Here is an 18,653-nt window from a genome sequence, read left to right as displayed (position 1 = left end):
CTCACATTACCCAGAAAAACTGTGACTTACAATGAAAAGTGCACACAGGACAGGGAACAGTACACATGAGTAACAGAAATCAAACAGTGGATCATAGACCTGAAGGTGTATTTGGGAGGTGTCCAGATGGTCCCAGCAAAATGACAGATATCTGCTGCTGATTCCTGACATGAGTGTAAAACACAGAGATAATGCAGCTTTTTTAAATACTGCAGAGAGACACAGTTTGACAGCAGCTTAAGTGTGGGGTCTGAAAATTGGCAGGTCGGGTTGTTATTTTATTCATAAAATCCTCTGTCAAAACAATTTGAAGCAGTGAGGATAAAAGCCAAAACTGCAATAACCATAATGATAGATTTTGGGAAGATGCATATGATTTCATATTTGTAACCATCTTATCTCTTGCCATGTGTTTAGATTTCATAATTTGAAATTTGGAATTCACATTAATTTGACGCCATTTTCCACCCGCTGAAAATGCTCCTCTCTGGTCTATTAGAAGTTATGGTCTAACAAATAAATCTGTTAACTTAGTACATTAAAACAAACGAGATGTTGGCCCAATAATAAAGTGATTTATTAGAGATGAGGCAGTCAACAGTGGTCGTAGGCTACTGTCAACAGAGGCGGCGCAGCCTGGGATTCCCCTCACTCTCAGCAGTGTAGTCATATCATAACACAACTCATCACAAACGGTCTTATCAGCTGCGGTCTGTTGCGAAACATGTTTAACCGAGTGTCCTTGATAAAAACAGGGAATCCTGGAATCAAACAAGTCAGCTACAAAGACTAAATATTTGTTGAAGTTGACTTTTTTTTTAATCGTACAGGTTTTTCTTAGTACGACATGTGACGTTACGATGTCTTCAAATGATGTCGGGAAAAATGGGAGCTTCTAAATTGGCGTTAACGTAAACAAAAATAGTATTTTATATGTACTTTCTTTAGACTGTCTCTTAGGTTTTAGAGTGTAGACTTACTTATTTTTATGTTTTTCATTGTTATGTTTGCTTTCTTTTATGCATCACCAATTTTATGAAGCCCCCATAAACTGCTCCATTTTGATTCTACCCACTACGTTTTTAATGAACTGGGTTCAGTAGAGATTTTTTCACTAAATCATAAATCAAAACATCTCACTTCTACTGATGTTTGTGTGTGTGCATGTATGTTGGGGATGTTTTGCATGAGCGTATCTGGATAATAATCAATCAATCAATCAATCGATTGATTTTTGCTCTGAAGATTGGTTGTACAGCTGTGCGAAACAGCTCAAGGTAAAAACACAAAGCACATGGATACATCACATGAACACAAAAAAGGAAGAGAAAAAGACTACAGTTTTAACATAAAAAAAACTTGGGTCCTGAGTACATGTGATTATGTCACCAAAAATAAAACATATTAAAATTGTACGTACCATAAAGTATTTAAAACAACGACCTTATTTTTTTTTTTTACATCATTAATTTTTAGGCTAATTATTTTTTGTGTGTTTGTTTTTGTCCTGTGAGTTATGGTTTGTAGCCTAGGTTGTGATATCTATTTTTGGCCATTTTAGAAAATAAAAGAAAAGTGGCGACAATACATTATGCCTCCCCCTGAAATGTAAATTTCCGAGGAGTACCTGAAGGTACCACAGGACTGCCACTCAGTCAGAAGTTCGCCCTGAAGTTCACGGCTTCGCCTCCAGTGTGTCTCCACCAGGCGGCGCAGCCCGGGGGGGAGGCTCAATCCAAACCATCCACTCCGCTTCTCCTCGTACCATGAGCTGAATCTGTCCGGGACAGACCAGGGAAGATGGCGGCCACTGACCATTCCCGGTCCGAAGCTGCCAAACAGCGTCGCCAGGATCAGCTGCAGCGATGGTTGGGCTCGGAGACGGATCAGACGGGATCGGAGGCCCGGGAAACCTCGAGCGGTTCCGGGACGCGGCGGGCGAAAGTCCGGTTCGCCCAAGGGGCCGTGTTTATGGCCGCCTGCTCCGCCGGAGACCGGGAGGAGGTGGCAGCGCTGCTCCGGCAGGGAGCTGACATAAATCACGCCAACATAGACGGACTGACAGCGCTTCACCAGGTAGGAAGTTTAACGTTTGTCAAACAGCTTCCAACTGCCTTTATTTATTTATTTAGTTGTGAGTTAACCGCCGAGTTGCTGCTAACTGTTGCTCAACTAGCGGCGACGGTTGATCCGTTAATGATCCTCAGCGGAGAAGCGCTAACTGAACTTACCGGGGAGTTAGAGGTTAAATGGCTCAGTTAAGTTTAATCTAAACATCTCTGTTGTTGTTAACGGAGCGGCTTCTGTAACTCAGCTTCAACTTTAACATCCTCCATTATGTTTTCAGAAGTCCCAGCAGCAGCAGCAGCAGCATCTGTGGCCTGTGTGTGGACAGGCACAGTTGGGTTATTAGCCTGTTGGTAGGCAGGCTGGGTAATCCACACTGTTGTTATTTAGTAAGTTGCAGGCTTCTTTTTGTGGTATACAAGCAGGCAGTTAGCATGAGACAGTAAAAAGCGGTGAGCTCAGAGGCTGTGGGATCATTTTTAGACATTAACTGATTGGCAGGCTTGTGACAGACTGTCCCTGGTGGAGTCTGAGTAAAAATACTGGGTCATTGAATTCAGGGAGGTTTCTGTCATCTGATGTTTTTTAAAGACTGGTTTAAAAACAACCACTATCAACAGGGTAACTCTGTCAGAAAAAAAAGAGTGTGGTTCAAGTTTAATTGCCGTTTATGTCCCAAATAGGCTGTACTGCCTTCTCCAGAGCATGTTCCAGTCTTAATGTGGGCTTCTTCCCTCCCCTCCCCTTCACTTCACCTCAGTCATAACACAGCAGAGCAGTCTGGACAACATCACTGTCACACAAGCTCTCTGTGATGCACTATTTCCTCTGCTTTTATGATACTGCGTGTCATAAACACACTGCTTTCCCCATCTGCATACAGTGAACTCACACTTGGATGCATTTAACTTCGATATCTGCGCATTACTTGTCGACATAAAAAGATGTTGTGCTTTTCATTTTCCGGCCCACTGGAGCTGAATGGTGGTTCAGCAGGCCCAGTGTGTGTCTGTGTGTCTGTGTGTATGTGTGTCTTTGAGGTGATGTCATGCTCAGAGATGATTAGTGTTTTCCTCCTAATTTAAGCCAATTTTATGTATTTTGACGAAGCTGCTTTTCCCATGACCAGATCAGATGAGTGACTGAGCGTGTTCCTGGGCCCTCTCTCTCTTTCTTTGGGTCGATCCACATGTTGGACCGTCACCCAGTGTGGTCCCTCTCCTGCCCTCCATCCCTCTCTCCCCTGTTGCTCACTGGTTGCCTGGCAACCAGAATTAAATATAGGCCCACACTCTCCAAACTTTCCATCCTCTGCATCCAAAGCCTTTCTGTCTTCTCCGCTGCTCTTTCCCTCTCCTTTGCCCTCCCCTCCCTCCCTCCTCTCCTCTCTGTCTCTCCTTCTCTCTCTCCTTCCCTTTGCCAATTCCCCATGGAGGGGACTTTAGGGATTTCGGATGAAGAAATGGAAAACATTCCTCAAACAGCACAAGCTGCTGTTGTCAAAGGCCATTTCCACAATGAGTCACTTGATGACCCAGTGAAGGAGTCAGCTGGGAGGCTGTATGTGCACCCTCCTAACGCTCAGGGTGCAAGAAGTACCCTCTGTTCATTCATTTGGCTTCGAGCACCCACTTGTTTCAGAAGGCTCCCCCCCTTTGCTGAGAGTGAAGCCTGCTTCTGACTCGCCAAGCTCTGGCTCAGCGTACTACAAGCCTCATCTCAGGGTCTTACAGTCACGGATTTTCTGTTTTTTACCCACCATACTCCCGACTAATTATCTCATATTATGAAGGAGGGAGGAGACTTGTTGCAGCTTTGTGATTAGTTGATTTAGCCCAAAAGCAAAGCCTCTTAGGTGGCTTAAGACGAGCCTGATGGACAAGGGTTCTGTGGGGGTATAGTCACTCGATGCTGCTGTGACATCCTGCAGACAAACTGGGATTATAATGAATGACTGGAAAGACTGTTTATGTTGGGGAGTATCTCAGCTGATAGTGATGAAATTCAACACAGAAACATGCTCCTTGTTTAGGTAGTATCACATGTATGAAAAAATACATGGAGTAAAGCAGGAAAAGAAGAATACTTTTCTTTTAAATAGTAAGCTATGTGCCCACTCTTTGCTTACACCAATACAGATTAAGCTCTTCCTGTGTGAGAATCACTAATATTTTTGTTGTTAATTCTCATGCAGGCTGATTTCTATCAGTTTTGGAGCTACCTGCTTTTGTACACTGCAAAATTGTCTCAAGTACTGTCAGTAATGCCAACAGTATTGCTGTAGGGACAGCAGTGTCGCTCAGTCGGTCCTGATTGAAATATCTCAACAATTACGTACAGAGGATGAATCTTAATGACTTTGGTGATCGTCTGACTTTTCCTCCAGCACCACCATGAGGTTGACATTAGTTGTTTTGGATGAAATGTCTCAACAATTATTGGGTGGACTGACATAACATTGGTAGACATTCATGTCCCTCTCAGGATGAATTGTAATGACCATGTTGATCCCTTTAATTATAATCTAAGTTTATCCAATACATCTCCTCATCTCAACCGTAATTTGTCTTTAGTAAATTAGTTCATGTTTGCATGCTAAGCTAAGACAGTGAACATGATAAACAATTCTATATCTGATTAACATCAGCATTTTACCGCCGTCACTGTGAGCATGTTGCATTTTTAGCTTTAGCATTTAGCTCTACACACAGTTGTGTCACACTACAGTTTCATGGAGATACTAGCATGACTGTAGACTCTTGTTTTTGTCTATAATTGACTCCTAAAACCTTTAATTTATCAAAACAAATGAAGAAACTTCCTGTTTGCATTAGCATTTGTTAGCATTAGAAACTTAATCAACAATAGTTTTTGTAATGTATTGATTGTTAAAGGCATTTATCTAAGAAAAGTGCTTAATACTCTTTGGCTATTTGCTGCCTTTTCCTGCTTCACAATGGCATTACCTTGAATTTACAGTTCAGTCTTCTGCTGAATTGAAAAAAAATCCACCAATTAACACCCTATATTACATTAGTGCCTAATCAGTCCTTCCACCACCATAGGGTCAGCTGTGACATTAATGAAGAATCAGTAATATCTTGTGTTATTCCTATTAGAGACACTCACAGTTCTCCAAATTTAGGCTGGTGCACACTGCAAGTCATTGTTGTCAATAATTGAAGCGTAAAACCACTGTTTTTTTAAACCAAGTGAAAAAAACTGCTACTGTTGCAAAGTTATTGGAACATTTTCTTAAACAAATAAACTTATTTTGATAGTGGAGAGGCTGAAATCATCACACCCCCACTGAAAAGTTTTTTTTTACTTGTTTCAAGAATGACTCAGTAACAGAAAAAATAAATTATATTAAGCCAGAGCCTTTTTACAGTATGAAAAACTTGAGAAAGAGGCATACTCAGATCTGACACTCTGAGGTTTGTTTTCCATAAATATTAGCTGAAATTAAAGAGGTATATCATAACATAATACCATAAGGTCCTCATGGGATTCATCTTGGGACTTGTGTTGGATCACATTGGGATCTTTGCTCGACCGGCCTCGGGAAAAGCAGCTAAATAGATTCGCTGTTTGCTCATGCCACAGAATGACTGTTTTGGAAAGTACTTGAGGGCTTTTAGCAGCCCACTTAACAGAAAGTCATTATAACAAGTAGACACAGTAGTCATTGTTTTAGCCCTAGTGTTTTAGTTGAATTTAACAGATTTTGGAAGTGTTTGAGTTTTGCCTTTCACAACAAACCAAAAGGGGTCAAAAATCTTCTCTACTGTACTGAAACTGGACTCTGACTGACATGTGCACCCTGGTTTCTGCTTTTTAATGTGTGAAGTGTGGATTGTTATACTAAACAGTGAACACTTGTATAGCAATCCATCATGTGGCTGTGTGTCCTCTGACAGGCCTGCATTGATGAAAACGCAGAGATGGTGCAGTTTCTTGTGGAGAGCGGGAGTGACGTAAACAGAGGGGACAACGAGGGCTGGACTCCTCTGCACGCTGCGGCGTCCTGCGGATTCATCCAGATTGCTAAGTGAGTGTTGACCCTCGCCACTCTGACACTTCACTGCCAGTATGATTAAATACTCAAAAACAACAGGCCCACAGGAGTTTGAGTCACTTAAACATTCAATAGACGGGAACAGAACATTTTTGTGGGCAACATATGTTACACTGTTTTCTGTTTTTTACTGTTGGAATCTAAACCCTTCATACTGACTGTGTTTTTGTCTTTGAAGATACCTGATAGAGCACGGTGCTCACGTCGGGGCGGTGAACAGTGAAGGAGAGCTTCCGCTGGATGTGGCCACAGAGGACGCCATGGAGAGACTTCTCAAAGCTGAGATTAAAAAGCAAGGTGAGGAATCGCTGTGTACCCACGTTAACACCTTCACCTCCAACTTCAGTCTCATTTTGCATCTCATCAGTTTTGGTGAGACGTGGCTGTGCATGTGATCTTTATGTACCTTTATCACCAGAATTAATGCTTGTGAGAATTTGACAGCAGTCAAGACTGCATGGTCAGCTCTGAAATCAATTTTAGAAATCACCCACAGTAATAAATCATAATTACAAATACTAGAACTGTGTTTGCTTCTTAAATGTAATTATTTGCCGCTTTTTTCACATGAATGCAAATTGAATGTGTTTGGGTTTTGGATGGTACAAGCTGTAGCTCTAGGAAATTTTAATCTCCATTTTAAGTATTTAATTAGCTGTATTATTTATCAGAAGTATCAGAGCATAATTTGCAAATTCCACCATAAAAGAGGCTGCTGATGTTTGGAATAATGTAAACACAATGTAGATGATCAGGTGCTTTTTGGTACTGTACTGTATCAGTCCATGTGGTTTAAATGAGTGGTTCTCAAGTTATTTGTTATGAGCAGAATCAATTAGGAAATCATCAGAGCTCAGGCTACATGGAGTGAAAAACTGGTAATGAAATCTCTAAAGTCCCTTTCATAAATCAAAACTGTATATACTGTTTACAAATGGTCACGTTTAAATTGCATGTCTTGCTTTGAATAGCCTAAAATAGGTAAAGTAATGAGGATAGTGACAGTTTGTACCAAATGTTCTGTGAGCTTCACAGCACTGAAGTGTACTGAAGCTCTAGGCTTTAATCTTTAATGCTGTCAAATGTTTGTTCAGATCTGAATGCAACTGAAACCACAGATGATATATAAAATATAAATATTTGTGCTGAATATTTTCTCTCTTTCTTGTCCACACACACTGACTGAACAGTTTTACATTTGACAGAATACATTATAGATTTAACTGGAAGGTGATTTTAAGTTTTCGAAGCTCTGAGGTGTGTGTTCATGTGCGCGTCACAGCAATAGACGTGGACAACGCCAGAAAGGAGGAGGAAAGGATCATGCTCCAGGACGCCATGGCGGTGCTGGCAGGAAGTGGCACTCTCACACCTCACCCAAACACCAAGGCGACCGCTCTGCACGTTGCCGCTGCCAAAGGCTACATCGAAGTCCTGAAGTGAGCATCAGTCCTCACACATGACAGCAATGACCCCTTGTTAGCTTTTGTCTTATCTTGGTGCCGCGCCAAGTCAAACAGCTTTTTATTCACAGGCCCTTATTCTTGTCGTCTCCCTCTCTTCTCTTTCCTCCCTTCTTCCTCAACTCCTGTTCAGGGTGCTGTTACAGTGTGGGGTAGATGTGGACAGCAGGGACATCGACGGCTGGACGCCCCTGCACGCAGCGACTCACTGGGGGCAGGAGGAAGTGTGCACCCTGCTGGCTGACCACATGTGTGATATGGCTGCCGTCAACAATGTGGTGAGCGAGAGACCAACAACCTCTCCTTGGCATTAAGTCTGTGATTGAGGTCTTTGCTCGTGCCATGACTGATCATACTCTGTGAATGTCCTTGTAGGGCCAAACACCTCTAGATGTTGCCGATGAGAACCTCGTGGACACTCTGGAGGAACTACAGAAGAGACAGAACGCTGTGAGTGCAGGCTCCGCAACTATCTCACTCAGTTAGATAAACCTGATATGATTGATAGTGTTACAGCGGCAAATGTTCTCTGTGTTTATGTGTGTTTATATTCCTCTTCAGTTACGCAGTGAGAAAGAGAAACAGACTCCTGTTATTGAGACCAGCCCGCAAATCTCCATGGTACCAGTTCGTGCACGCAGGTCAGTGCCAGTGTGTTGGTGTGTGTGTGTGTGTGTGTGTGTGTGTGTGTGTGTGTGTGTGTGTGTGTGTGTGTTTGGGCACACGCTACGCTGTTCCTCAGCTGAATCCCAGTAATCCCAGTACCAGTTGTCTGCATGCAGGTGTGATGTTAACAGTCCCAGCATTCCTGTGAACCACGTTACTTCTATCCATTGACATTGACCTGGATAGCAGTCAGTAACACTGTGTCCCAGTTTCATACTAAACACTAACTGTACATACAACATAAAAAACATAGTATAGTAAAACACATATAGGCTAATATCAGTGAACAGCTAACATGTCAGTGCATATATTTGTCCCACAATGTATTGCATAAAAGAGAAAAATAATCATCTTACAAGAGCATCTCTGCCATCACAAGGACATTGATAGAGGGAAAAAATAAAGCAATAAAAGCAAAATGAAATTTTATATCAAGCTAAATGTATTTATTTTTGATATATTTTGTGTTTTCTGCAAAATCCACAGAGAAGCAGTGTATGGTTAAAATAACTCAGTAAGACAGTAATGCCCTTTTTGCTCATCCAGTAAATTAAATACCTGACAAATCAAATTGAAAGAATCCAATATTACCATGAGGCAGTCCTGCACACTAATTTTCAGCATTTTCCACAATGATCTAATGCACCTTGAGATGTAATAGTTAACATTAATTCTAAGCAGGGTTTGAGTTGTGTTCATGCAGGAAAAATGTCAAAATAAGGTAAATTTAAAAACATTCAGTGTGCAGAGGATTTTCTGTTTAAAGTGCATTGTACTCCCATAATGAACCATTGATTTCTTGTATACCAACTGGAAAAACATACATACTATAAATATTATAATATAGAGCATTCATACTGTACATAATTAGTGTGTAGTGTGGAATTTGGACACAGTAATCGTTTTCCATTTGTGTGGATGCTGTGCTGCTATTTTATCCCTGTGGGTTTGTGTAAAGTTTACATCATCACAAACAAATGATTTAAAAATCAAACCTGTTGGTTGAAGTTACATGTAGTGAAAACCGTGATTTAGTGATAAGACAGCAGTTCAACACACGGCACCACAGAAAGTGACCCACCATTCCACCCACTGATGTGATGATTGGCGCATGCTTGCTCTAATTGGCTGCACGTGGAATGATTGCCTTCACTGATCAGCTCCCTGCATGCCACCTGTTGTTCCACCCCACCTTGGCCCCGCCCCTGCAGGACTTCTATCTCTCGTATGAGCAGCAAGGAAAAAATCTGCCTCCACGAGCGAGAGAAGCACCCGCCTCCTGCCCTGCAGAGCAGTCCGGCCGAGGACGAGGAGGAGGAAGGCCAGACGGGACAGAGTCAGTCTCAGGGCCAGGCGAAGGCCTCCAGCAGCTCCAGCTCGGAGGAGGAGAGCGAATCGGAGAGTGACGGAGAGTCAGGTGAGAGCAGCTGCTGTGGTCTCTGTTTTGAAGCGAGTCTGTGGAGCCAACTGTGATTTTACTGTGATTCACTAATTGTTGACTTGTTGACGGTTGCAGAGAAAGCGAAAAACCGAGAAATCATAAACAACTTGAATAACAAACGAAACACCACCAGCCTGCTTCCTACCTCCATGCCAACGAGTACTGCTGCAAGCCAAGTGAAAAAGGTCATATATAGAGATATTATACAACAAACATCACATGTCTGTTTCAGATGCATGACAATACTGAACAACATAGACGGCAACTTTTACTTTCTGTGTAGCAGGAACCAAGCAAACCCACAGCCACCGAGGCCCCGGGCTCCTGGAGAACATCTCTGAGGAAGGCAGGCAGCTCGGTGACTCTGGGCTCAGCTGGACTGTCTGACTCCAGCCAGGAACCCAGCAGACCTCCCGAGTCGGGCCTGGGCATGACCCGCTCTGCCTCTAGCCCCCGCCTCAGCTCCGAGGCTGACACCAAGGTACGCACGGCAGGCACTCATGTGATTAGAGGATTTATCCACCCATGAAACCACAGCTATTATTTTATAAATCTACCATAACAGGCCAGATAAAGACGTCTTTTACAGCTTACATAACTGATGCACTGATCTCACCCCTCGTTCTCAGGAGCCGAGGCTTGCTCGGGTGCCGCCCACTCCGACACGGAGGCTCTTCAGTATTCCAGACAGCAACCCTGACAACTCCAACAGGTGGGCCTCTGCTCTCATATGCTTCTGCACTTGTGAAACCAGAATCTGTTTTTTTCTGAGTCACTGCATATGTGCCCCTGTCACCCTGTCTCTCTCTCTCTCAGTTGGCTAAGTCGTAGCTCCTCTTACACCCGGCGCCTTCATAGTCAAACAGGGAATGATCTCACTAGTTCCACTCCCTATTTGCTTCACAGGTCAGTCATGCTGCTCACTGCTTGTCTCGTATTTGTTTGCTCCCCTGTTTGTGTGTGATTGTTTTTGCTGTGTCACAGCTTATTACATTCCCCCAGCAGTGAGTACTAATTGTGTGTGTGTCCGTGTGTGCGCGGCTGTGAGGGATTCCTTTGTGTTTCTGATGGGTTTTGTCTCGTTTTCTAGCTCATCTTATGGAAAGAGACTGGATGACCCCACCGTGACCTCAGCTAGCACAGGAACAAGCTCTGCCGGACTCAGCCGCCTTAATAGCGTCTTGGGACAGAGGTATTTCATTTTTTGTACACTGTACTGTATGTTAATTTGCCTAGAACATTTTTCCACACTTATCTGAAAGATCAGATGACTGCCTCTTATCTTTCTCCCAAAGACTTCCTCAGGAACAGACAGAAAAGAAGGATCAGTCTGCCGTTACCACCTCCAACTTTCAGGGCACAACCGCAGGCGAACAGGAGACCAAGCAGAGGCGCAAGTGAGTCTCAGGCTGTTTGTCTCGTGTTTTATCGCAGGGGATGATTTTTGTTTTTAATGTGAGCCTGATGACGGCACTTTGTGGCTTAAAGTTTTGACTTGACTTGTGCAGATCCTATCTTACACCAGTGCGGGATGAAGAAGCAGAGGCGCAGAGGAAGGCTCGCTCCCGACACGCACGGCAGTCCCGCCGCTCCACTCAGGTACAAACACCACCCACTTCATGAGAGGAAGACAGAGCTTTCTAGCACCGTTTGAAGGCCTGGTACATAAGACGGTGTTGTCTCTCTTTCATGTGAAGGGGGTGACACTAACCGATCTGCAGGAAGCGGAGAAGACGATGAAAACCATGAAGATGGACAACAAAGGGAGAGAAAAGAAGGAAGAGGAAGAGAAGGAGAAAGAGAAGGAAGCAAAACCGAAGAAGGGAGAGGAGGGGGTGAGAGCCATATTTCTGAGTTATAGCCCTGTGTTGGCTGCGCTTATATAATGTCATGTGACATCACATAGCAGGGGGATACTGTGTTTACAGGAAGTGAGCTGGAGGTCTCGCATTGCCAGCCTGCAGAAGTCGGACCTGCTGGGTCTCACGCAGCCCGCTGGCACTCCACGGCCTCAGGCTTCTGACAGGAGAGGTACGTACCATCGCTTCCCCTTTTCCCCAACAAGACGCATAACAGCGCAGTGTTTGTTGAAATATTTGATTCGGTGTTAAACAACATGCGGCTGGCTTCGTTCCAGATGTTGAGGCCAGCACGGGGGAGAGCGAGACCGAGCGATGGGCCAGGGAGCGCAGGGAGAGGAGACAAGCTCGGGCCAGAAGGAAGGCACAGAGGACCGGGGAGGTAAACACCACAGACATCTTTTTTTTTTTCTGGAAAACTGATTAAGGATGGATAACAGACCATGCAAACAAGAAAAGACAGAGTCAGCAGTTGGAAAAACAAAACGGGCGATGTTGTAACTCGACTCGACTTCTGAGTTTTACAAGAGCATGTTGCCCTGTCTGTGTCACCTGCAGAGTGATGACAATGACCCCAGTGGAGAGGAGGAGTTCTCAGGCAGTGGGCTGGATCCACAGGTGTGTGTCTGTGTGTCTTCATTTGTGTGTATTTACTTGTGGTCACAGTGAACTGTAACCTAAGGCAACAGCATAACTTGCTTGTTTGTCCTCTCTGTTTACAGACAGACCAACACTTGAGTACCAGGTATGAATCTGACCTGTGGCCTATTTGATTTTCACCCTATCTTCCTTCTGTCAGCTCAGCCTCTGTGATAGCTGTATCTCTGACCTCTGCTCTCCTCGTCCACTCAGGTCAGATGTATCCTGTAACGACTGTACCCAGGGAGGAGAGTCTGAGACCAAGGATTTTAAAAAGGTCGGCAGACAGGGCTGATATTGAGGTCGCACAAATTGTTTGTTTGTCCCAGTTATTTACTGTGTGTTTGTGTTTGTGTGTGTCAGTTATTTGAGGAGGTCTCCAGAGAAAACAGCCAGCTCCAGTCTCAGCTGCAGGACACTCAGAGGATTGTCAGCCAGACTAGGCTGGACCTGGAAAAGGCCACACAGGTGACGACACAGACGCACACTAAGTTGAACACAAACTGTTATTGTTACCCCCCCCCCCCATGAAAAGACAAAGGGAAGCATTTCAAAGTGGTAAAACCGGTAATTGAAAGGCTCTGTCATTGTGTGCCATCTGTTTTCATGGATTCCCTGTTTCTGTGTTCAGTTCAGTTGGCTATCACTCGTCAGACTACCAAACCCTTTTAATCAAAGTTGTCTGACATGTGAAATATGGAACTTTTGAAAGAAGTAATCCAACCATCCTCTTACAAATGAAAAGTTAAATGAATTTATAATACAGTGCGCCCATACTCATCAGTGCAATCAGGGGTTTTGCCTTCCATGCTCTAGAAGCTTATGATGGCTAATGTTAGCTAATGTTTGCAAAGCTGAGCCAGTAACTGACATTACTGAGCCAGTTCACTGACTTAATGACTTGTCTCTACTTGAGCTCCTGTTACGCCACATTTCAGCAGGTCATTTAAACATTTCAGGGGTTTTGTCACAAAGTAAAACAAGAAGTAACACTGAACCTCAGCAGGATACATCAGTCATAGATGCGAATTCAATCATTATTAACCACATTTTAAATTTATTTGTGTTGTCTACTGAGAATTATTATTCCCTGTTTAAACCCCAAATGGCCCCACAGTGCACCATGAAAAATAGTGTACAATCAATGGTCCAGAACTGAGAGCTAACTACCATGATGCCTTGTGCAGACAAGGAATAAAAGGCCAAGTCAGAGAGCTGCCTAATAAAGGAATGAACTGAGTGGTGTCCAGTTTGTCCTTTAAAGTAGAATTCCTTATATAATGTGTGTATAGCGAACAGTTGCTGATTTGACACAGCCATGTTTTTTGTGTCAGATGACCTGAAGATGTCTTTAAAGCTGCTGACTTGAGAGGTTAAAGTGAGACTATGTAACTTTTGCAAGAAGAAATGCCACTTTTGTCCCTTGTAAATGAAAAAACTATATTAATATGAAATAAAACACATCAGGCTGGGTTCAGCATCATCAGAGATTTTGCCTCTACAGTCTGGTCTGGTATGACTAGTGATGGTTGTTAATGTTAGTAAACAGATAATTCACAGTAACTGATATTTTTCTGACTCCATGTGCTACCATCACTATTATGTTTTACTATTATCATGTCTTTGTGGATGCAGTGGTTGTTGAGCAAATGTTGCATAGTCTCACTTTAATTAGAAATAGAATTTAACAGAACAGACATCCATATCACAGGTTGTAACTTTGATATCCAAAATGCCTTCTTGGACACAGGCCCTCTAGTGATCACATAGACCTGCTGTTGTGATGGTGATAACATTGTTAGTTTTTTGTATCTGACAGAGACAGGAGCGCTTCAGCGACTGTTCAGCCCTGCTGGAGCTGGAGAGAAAGGTAATGCTTCTCTGCTGATGATGTTTTTTTTGGTAGCTTCATCTGCCTCACTACTGCCACTCCTGCTGTCTGTTGACGCTCTCTCCTCTCTCCTCCCACTCGAACCACTTTCTCACCTGTTTTCACTCAAATTCGGTGGTCCTCCTTCTTCTCTACATCACTTCCTGTCTTGCCCCACTCCTCCCCCACCCCCCACCCCCCACTACCCTGTGGCACGTTTCCCTGGCATCAGGACCGGAGGATGTTGGAGCGGCGAATGGCAGAGCTGGAGGAGGAGCTTAAGGTGAGGAGATGTTCAGAACGAATCTTATCATGGCCACAGACACTTTGCATGCTCCTGCTTGATTAGCTTGGCTTTAGCTTGTGCAGTTCAGCACTGTGGTGAAGGCACACTGTAGAGAGCTGTTATACACAGTGTGTGTTACTTCTCATAGCTTCATTGGGTTGTTTATCAAATTAATACATGTTTGTTTTACCTGCCCAACAGCCCAACCTTTCCATTGATAAATAAAGAATAAAAGTCATTTTCCCTTAAAGGAATAGTTCAGTATTTTAGGGGACATGCTTCTATTCCTCTTCTTGCAGAGTTTTAGATGAGAAGATTGATACTATTATGTCTGTACAGTAAGTACCTAGCTGTAGCCAGCAGTAGATTAGCTTAGCATCAAGACTGGAAACAGGGGGAGACAGCTAGCGTGACTCTGTATGAAGGGAACCAGCTAGCAAGTATTAATAAAATTTGTATTAAAAATTCTGTGCTGTTTATTAGTTCAGGTTGAGGCTCTGTAGAAAGAGCAACTTGGGGTAACAGAGTAAATGTGTGTGCTTTATTTGTCCACGTTTCAACCAAATATATGTATAAAACAGCTCTTGTTAAACTTATGAGAGAATTACAGCAAATGATCACTGTCCTCATGGTTTGAAACTATTCACTTGACCGTATGTGTTTAATACGAGATTAATTAGCTACCCTGCTTCCTTTTTATTCTATTAACTCACTTTTAATGCATTAATATTAATATCTGCCTTTTTAATGATTGATTAATAGGTCTTTTTCAGCGCATATATATCATAGCAAAAAAAAGCACAGGTGTAATTAACAACAGGCCTATTATATATGATCTTAACTTAACTTAACCATATAATGAAATGGAATCTGGTTTTATATTTTCTGATTTGTTGTAATGAGCTTCATTTTTACCACCAGGTTCTGGTTGACCTGAGAGCAGACAACCAGCGTCTTAAAGATGAAAATGGAGCACTGATCCGTGTCATCAGCAAACTCTCCAAATAGACGAGGAGCGAGAGAGAGAGAGAGAGAGAGACACAAGAAGAGCAGGGAACCCCCTCCCCTTTCCCCTCCCTCCATCCACCCATCCCTCCTTCCACACATTCCTCCCAGTGCCAAAGAGCGAGAGGGGGGAGAGAAGCAGCAGAATGTCCTACGTACACGAACACCACAGCTCGACTTTGGATTGTGATGCCTCTCTGCGAACAGCTGGAGTGGCTTTTGTGTGCCTTAATGCCCATCAGTCACAGGAAGACCGATGGCATGACGGCCCCTGTGGCTTCAGTCAGAGGCTCTGACAGTAGCAACACGAGACTTGACGACAGCCCAAAATGCCCGACGGCTGGTGCAACACACGAAAGAACACGACATCTACTACGACCGTGCATCAGGGGAACCCGAACATGCACACACATTCCTATGCGTGCATCACATACTTCCTCAATGCACATTCCACTGAGGGCACAAGGCAGCTTGGGCCTTAAAAGCTCCCACTTAGTATTTATTTTTTTTGTGAACACACTCACGTCACACACTCACAAATTTACCCGACTCACAGTCCAAATCTAATGTGTTGTCAAGCAGTAAAGGTTTTGGTGTATTCTTTTAAAAGTCAGCTCTGAAACACATTTCAGGCTCCGTCTTTACATTCAACAACGTCCCGACAACACGAGGGAGGGGGCGGGGGGTGGCGGAGAAATGTCCATGAAGCTCTGTTGGGTTGTTTTGTTTCCACATGCAAGTGTTTGAACCCACCTACCTCTCCACCTATGCACTTCCCCACATGACATTTTAATTTTTTGTGACCACAGACACACTCCATGCTCTTAAAAATGACCGCGTAACCAGGTCAGTCGACCGCAGCACTTTACTCTCTGCAAAGCAGTAAAAGATCTGCGAGGCTTTGCCTGTCCTCCAGACAAGACGATTTTTACTTTTCAGAGCAGCGCCTTCTCACTTAGTAAGTGGAGGGAGAAGTTATCCATAGCTGAAGGTCAAAGGTCATTGCACAGTTATTAAAAATTGCTGTTCTGTCAAAGCCTATATGCTATGAATGGTTTTAATTATTACCATTGATAAAGATATTATTTTCATAGTTTTTCATCGTCAGTTCCTCTCTTGCAAGGGAGCATGGTTATGTATAATACATGTGTATAAATATTAGTCTTGAATAATACCCTTTTGAAGTAAAATTCCATGTAGCCTTTCTTCACATGTTGGTTTTCTAATATATTAAATGGATGTCTGCACCCTAATAAAAAAAAGTGTGTTTGTAGCGACTGCCTGGTCATTATGTACACAGTAGGTATGGCACCAAATTAGATGTGCCCTAATGTCGCACCCATCCTCACCACTGAGTCTTTCTCAGATTCCTGGCTTCTTAGTAATGTGCCGTTCGCTTGTGTGATCTTCCAATGGTTTGGTTTTTTCCTGTTTCATCCACACTGTGCTTGTATCATCTCTTCATACAGTGTCTGTTGTATCTGTATTCTGGTAGCCAGATGTCCTGCATCACAGGGGAGGGAGAGGGAAAAAAAGGAACAGCTGCAGCACTGCAACGCTCACACACCGTGAGCTCTAACAGAAGAAACAGGCTGAAACAGATGTATTTACAGTATGTTTGGACTGTAACATTAATTTACTGCTGCTCCCAAGTGGACGGCACATCATGAGTGGTTGGACTGACGTGATAGAAATGAGTGTCATTACATGTGCTGGATGAGCGTCCAGTAGGCTGTTGCACTAGAGTGAAGTTAACACCAGTCATCTGTCTGTTTGTCTCATCTGAGAGCAGAGAGATGGACCACTGTCCTGCAGGATAGAAGTACTGACAACAAGCTGAGCTCCTAATAAGGAAGGGCAGGCTGGCCGAGGCACTCTCTCTGTAAATATCCCTCAGGTCTGAGAAAGACAGGGGAAGGGAGCTAGGGAGGAAGAGGGAAGCGGATGGATTGCAGCCTTATATGGACAAAGCACTGCTTTTCCCAGGGTTTGTGGCTCTGACCCCCGGCATGATGCCAGATGCTGCACAAACAGCTCCTCAGCGCCACCAAGAGGTGCAACTAATGTAATGCTACAGTGGAGGTGAAAATGTGTCCTCGCCATTTCAGCTTTTGTTTTCTTTACTGACTGACTGGTTTTCAGGAAAAAAAACTTGCAATAAGTGAGAAATGATGTGCTTCTGTGAACACCAAAACAAACCTCAGGCAATACTCATGTAACCATGGCAACCCAACAGGGCAAAGATCCTCAGGGCCCCAGCAGGCTCCAGGTTACGGCTTTTTGCCTAATCTTCAGGCCCTGTAAATTTAGTTGTAATATTTCTGTTGATATTTTGCCTACAATTCATATCCTTCAAAGGGGAACTCCAGTGATTGGTGTAGCATTGCAATACAGCTCAGGGATGCACAAGAGAAAGATTAACAAAAAAGGGTGAAAATCAAAGCTGCAGAGGCTGAGATATCCTGATATACCCTTCCTGTGAGTCAGTCACCTAACAAACTCTAGATGATAAAGTTCCTTTAATGCAGCTAAACAGTAGTCCATTAAAGCCTCTGTGCCTGTTCAAGGTCATCATGTTTCAAACTCTGACATGGAAAGAAAACATATAGCTGTTGATACTCTCCCTGATGTCTGTGGGCAAAATTGGTGGAGTGCACCTTAACTACATTTTTAATGTAATCACATTATTGAAACAAAACAAACAGAAACACAACAAACCTGACTACAGTACAGCAGCACATGGACGCTGTTTCTGGGGCTCTGGACACAATGTTTTGTGGATTTTTGCATTTTGGGGCGCCCACAGAAAGATCACCGGACCCACTCTCTCTCTTAACAGGCCTCTGTCTTTATTAAGTTTTGTTTAAAAAGTATTTCTTTGACATTTGACACCTTTATTGGAGAACAACCGCAGAGAAATGACAGCTGAAGAGTTAATAATTAAATATATTAAATTAAAAAATGTCTGCAACCCCATTTATGGTAGTAATAATAAAAGATTAATGATATTAAAAACAGATTTCAGTAGAATAACATAAAAGAAATATCACTCGTATAAAATTAATTGTGAAAAAAACCTGAGAATAAGAAGAGATGTAAAAGAGAATATTGACTTTGTCTCAAATCATTGTGTAGATTTGTTTTGTGAGGAGTAAAATAAGATCTAAAAAGGTGAGGGAATTTATGGAGCGACCGGTGAACAGAGGAGGAGAGATGACATGATTTAGTTTGGAGAGAGTGACGTGATACTTCTCGGAATAGATAGGATGAAAATGTAAG

The 18,653-nt window shown here is 43.2% G+C and overlaps 1 protein-coding gene across 5 annotated transcripts; it reads left to right on the top strand.

The window, feature by feature from the left end:
- Positions 1-80: 80 nt before the first annotated feature.
- On the top strand, positions 81-16,647 carry zmp:0000001167 (protein phosphatase 1 regulatory subunit 12A). Of its 5 annotated transcripts, none has more exons than XM_018682023.2 (25): positions 81-2,076; positions 5,988-6,118; positions 6,324-6,442; positions 7,428-7,584; positions 7,742-7,886; positions 7,984-8,058; positions 8,170-8,249; positions 9,510-9,691; positions 9,791-9,900; positions 9,999-10,196; positions 10,345-10,427; positions 10,532-10,621; positions 10,806-10,907; positions 11,011-11,112; positions 11,224-11,314; positions 11,413-11,550; positions 11,644-11,746; positions 11,853-11,956; positions 12,133-12,192; positions 12,297-12,319; positions 12,427-12,490; positions 12,577-12,681; positions 14,033-14,083; positions 14,316-14,366; positions 15,291-16,647. In XM_018682023.2, exons 1-25 carry the CDS (start codon positions 1,801-1,803, stop codon positions 15,375-15,377), a joined length of 2,727 nt encoding a protein of 908 aa, XP_018537539.1. In that variant the 5' UTR covers positions 81-1,800; the 3' UTR covers positions 15,378-16,647. The 5 variants fall into 5 exon arrangements, with proteins under 5 accessions (XP_018537539.1, XP_018537553.1, XP_018537546.1 ...); XM_018682013.2 differs by having other exon boundaries at positions 1,450-2,076; positions 9,486-9,691; positions 10,002-10,196; XM_018682004.2 differs by having other exon boundaries at positions 1,450-2,076; positions 9,486-9,691.
- The last annotated feature ends 2,006 nt before the right edge of the window (positions 16,648-18,653 follow it).

This window comes from Lates calcarifer, linkage group LG10 (genome assembly GCF_001640805.2).
Source record: "Lates calcarifer isolate ASB-BC8 linkage group LG10, TLL_Latcal_v3, whole genome shotgun sequence".
Lineage (NCBI taxonomy): Eukaryota > Metazoa > Chordata > Actinopteri > Centropomidae > Lates > Lates calcarifer.
This window is presented reverse-complemented; position numbering and strand designations above follow the sequence as displayed.

Bases quoted from the DNA above. Each gene is read 5' to 3' on its own strand.
- zmp:0000001167 (XM_018682004.2), top strand. From the start codon at position 1,801: ATGGCGGCCACTGACCATTCCCGGTCCGAAGCTGCCAAACAGCGTCGC. The intron at 2,077-5,987 runs GTAGGAAGTTTA...GTCCTCTGACAG, and splicing joins GACTGACAGCGCTTCACCAG to GCCTGCATTGATGAAAACGC. The intron at 7,887-7,983 runs GTGAGCGAGAGA...ATGTCCTTGTAG, and splicing joins TGGCTGCCGTCAACAATGTG to GGCCAAACACCTCTAGATGT.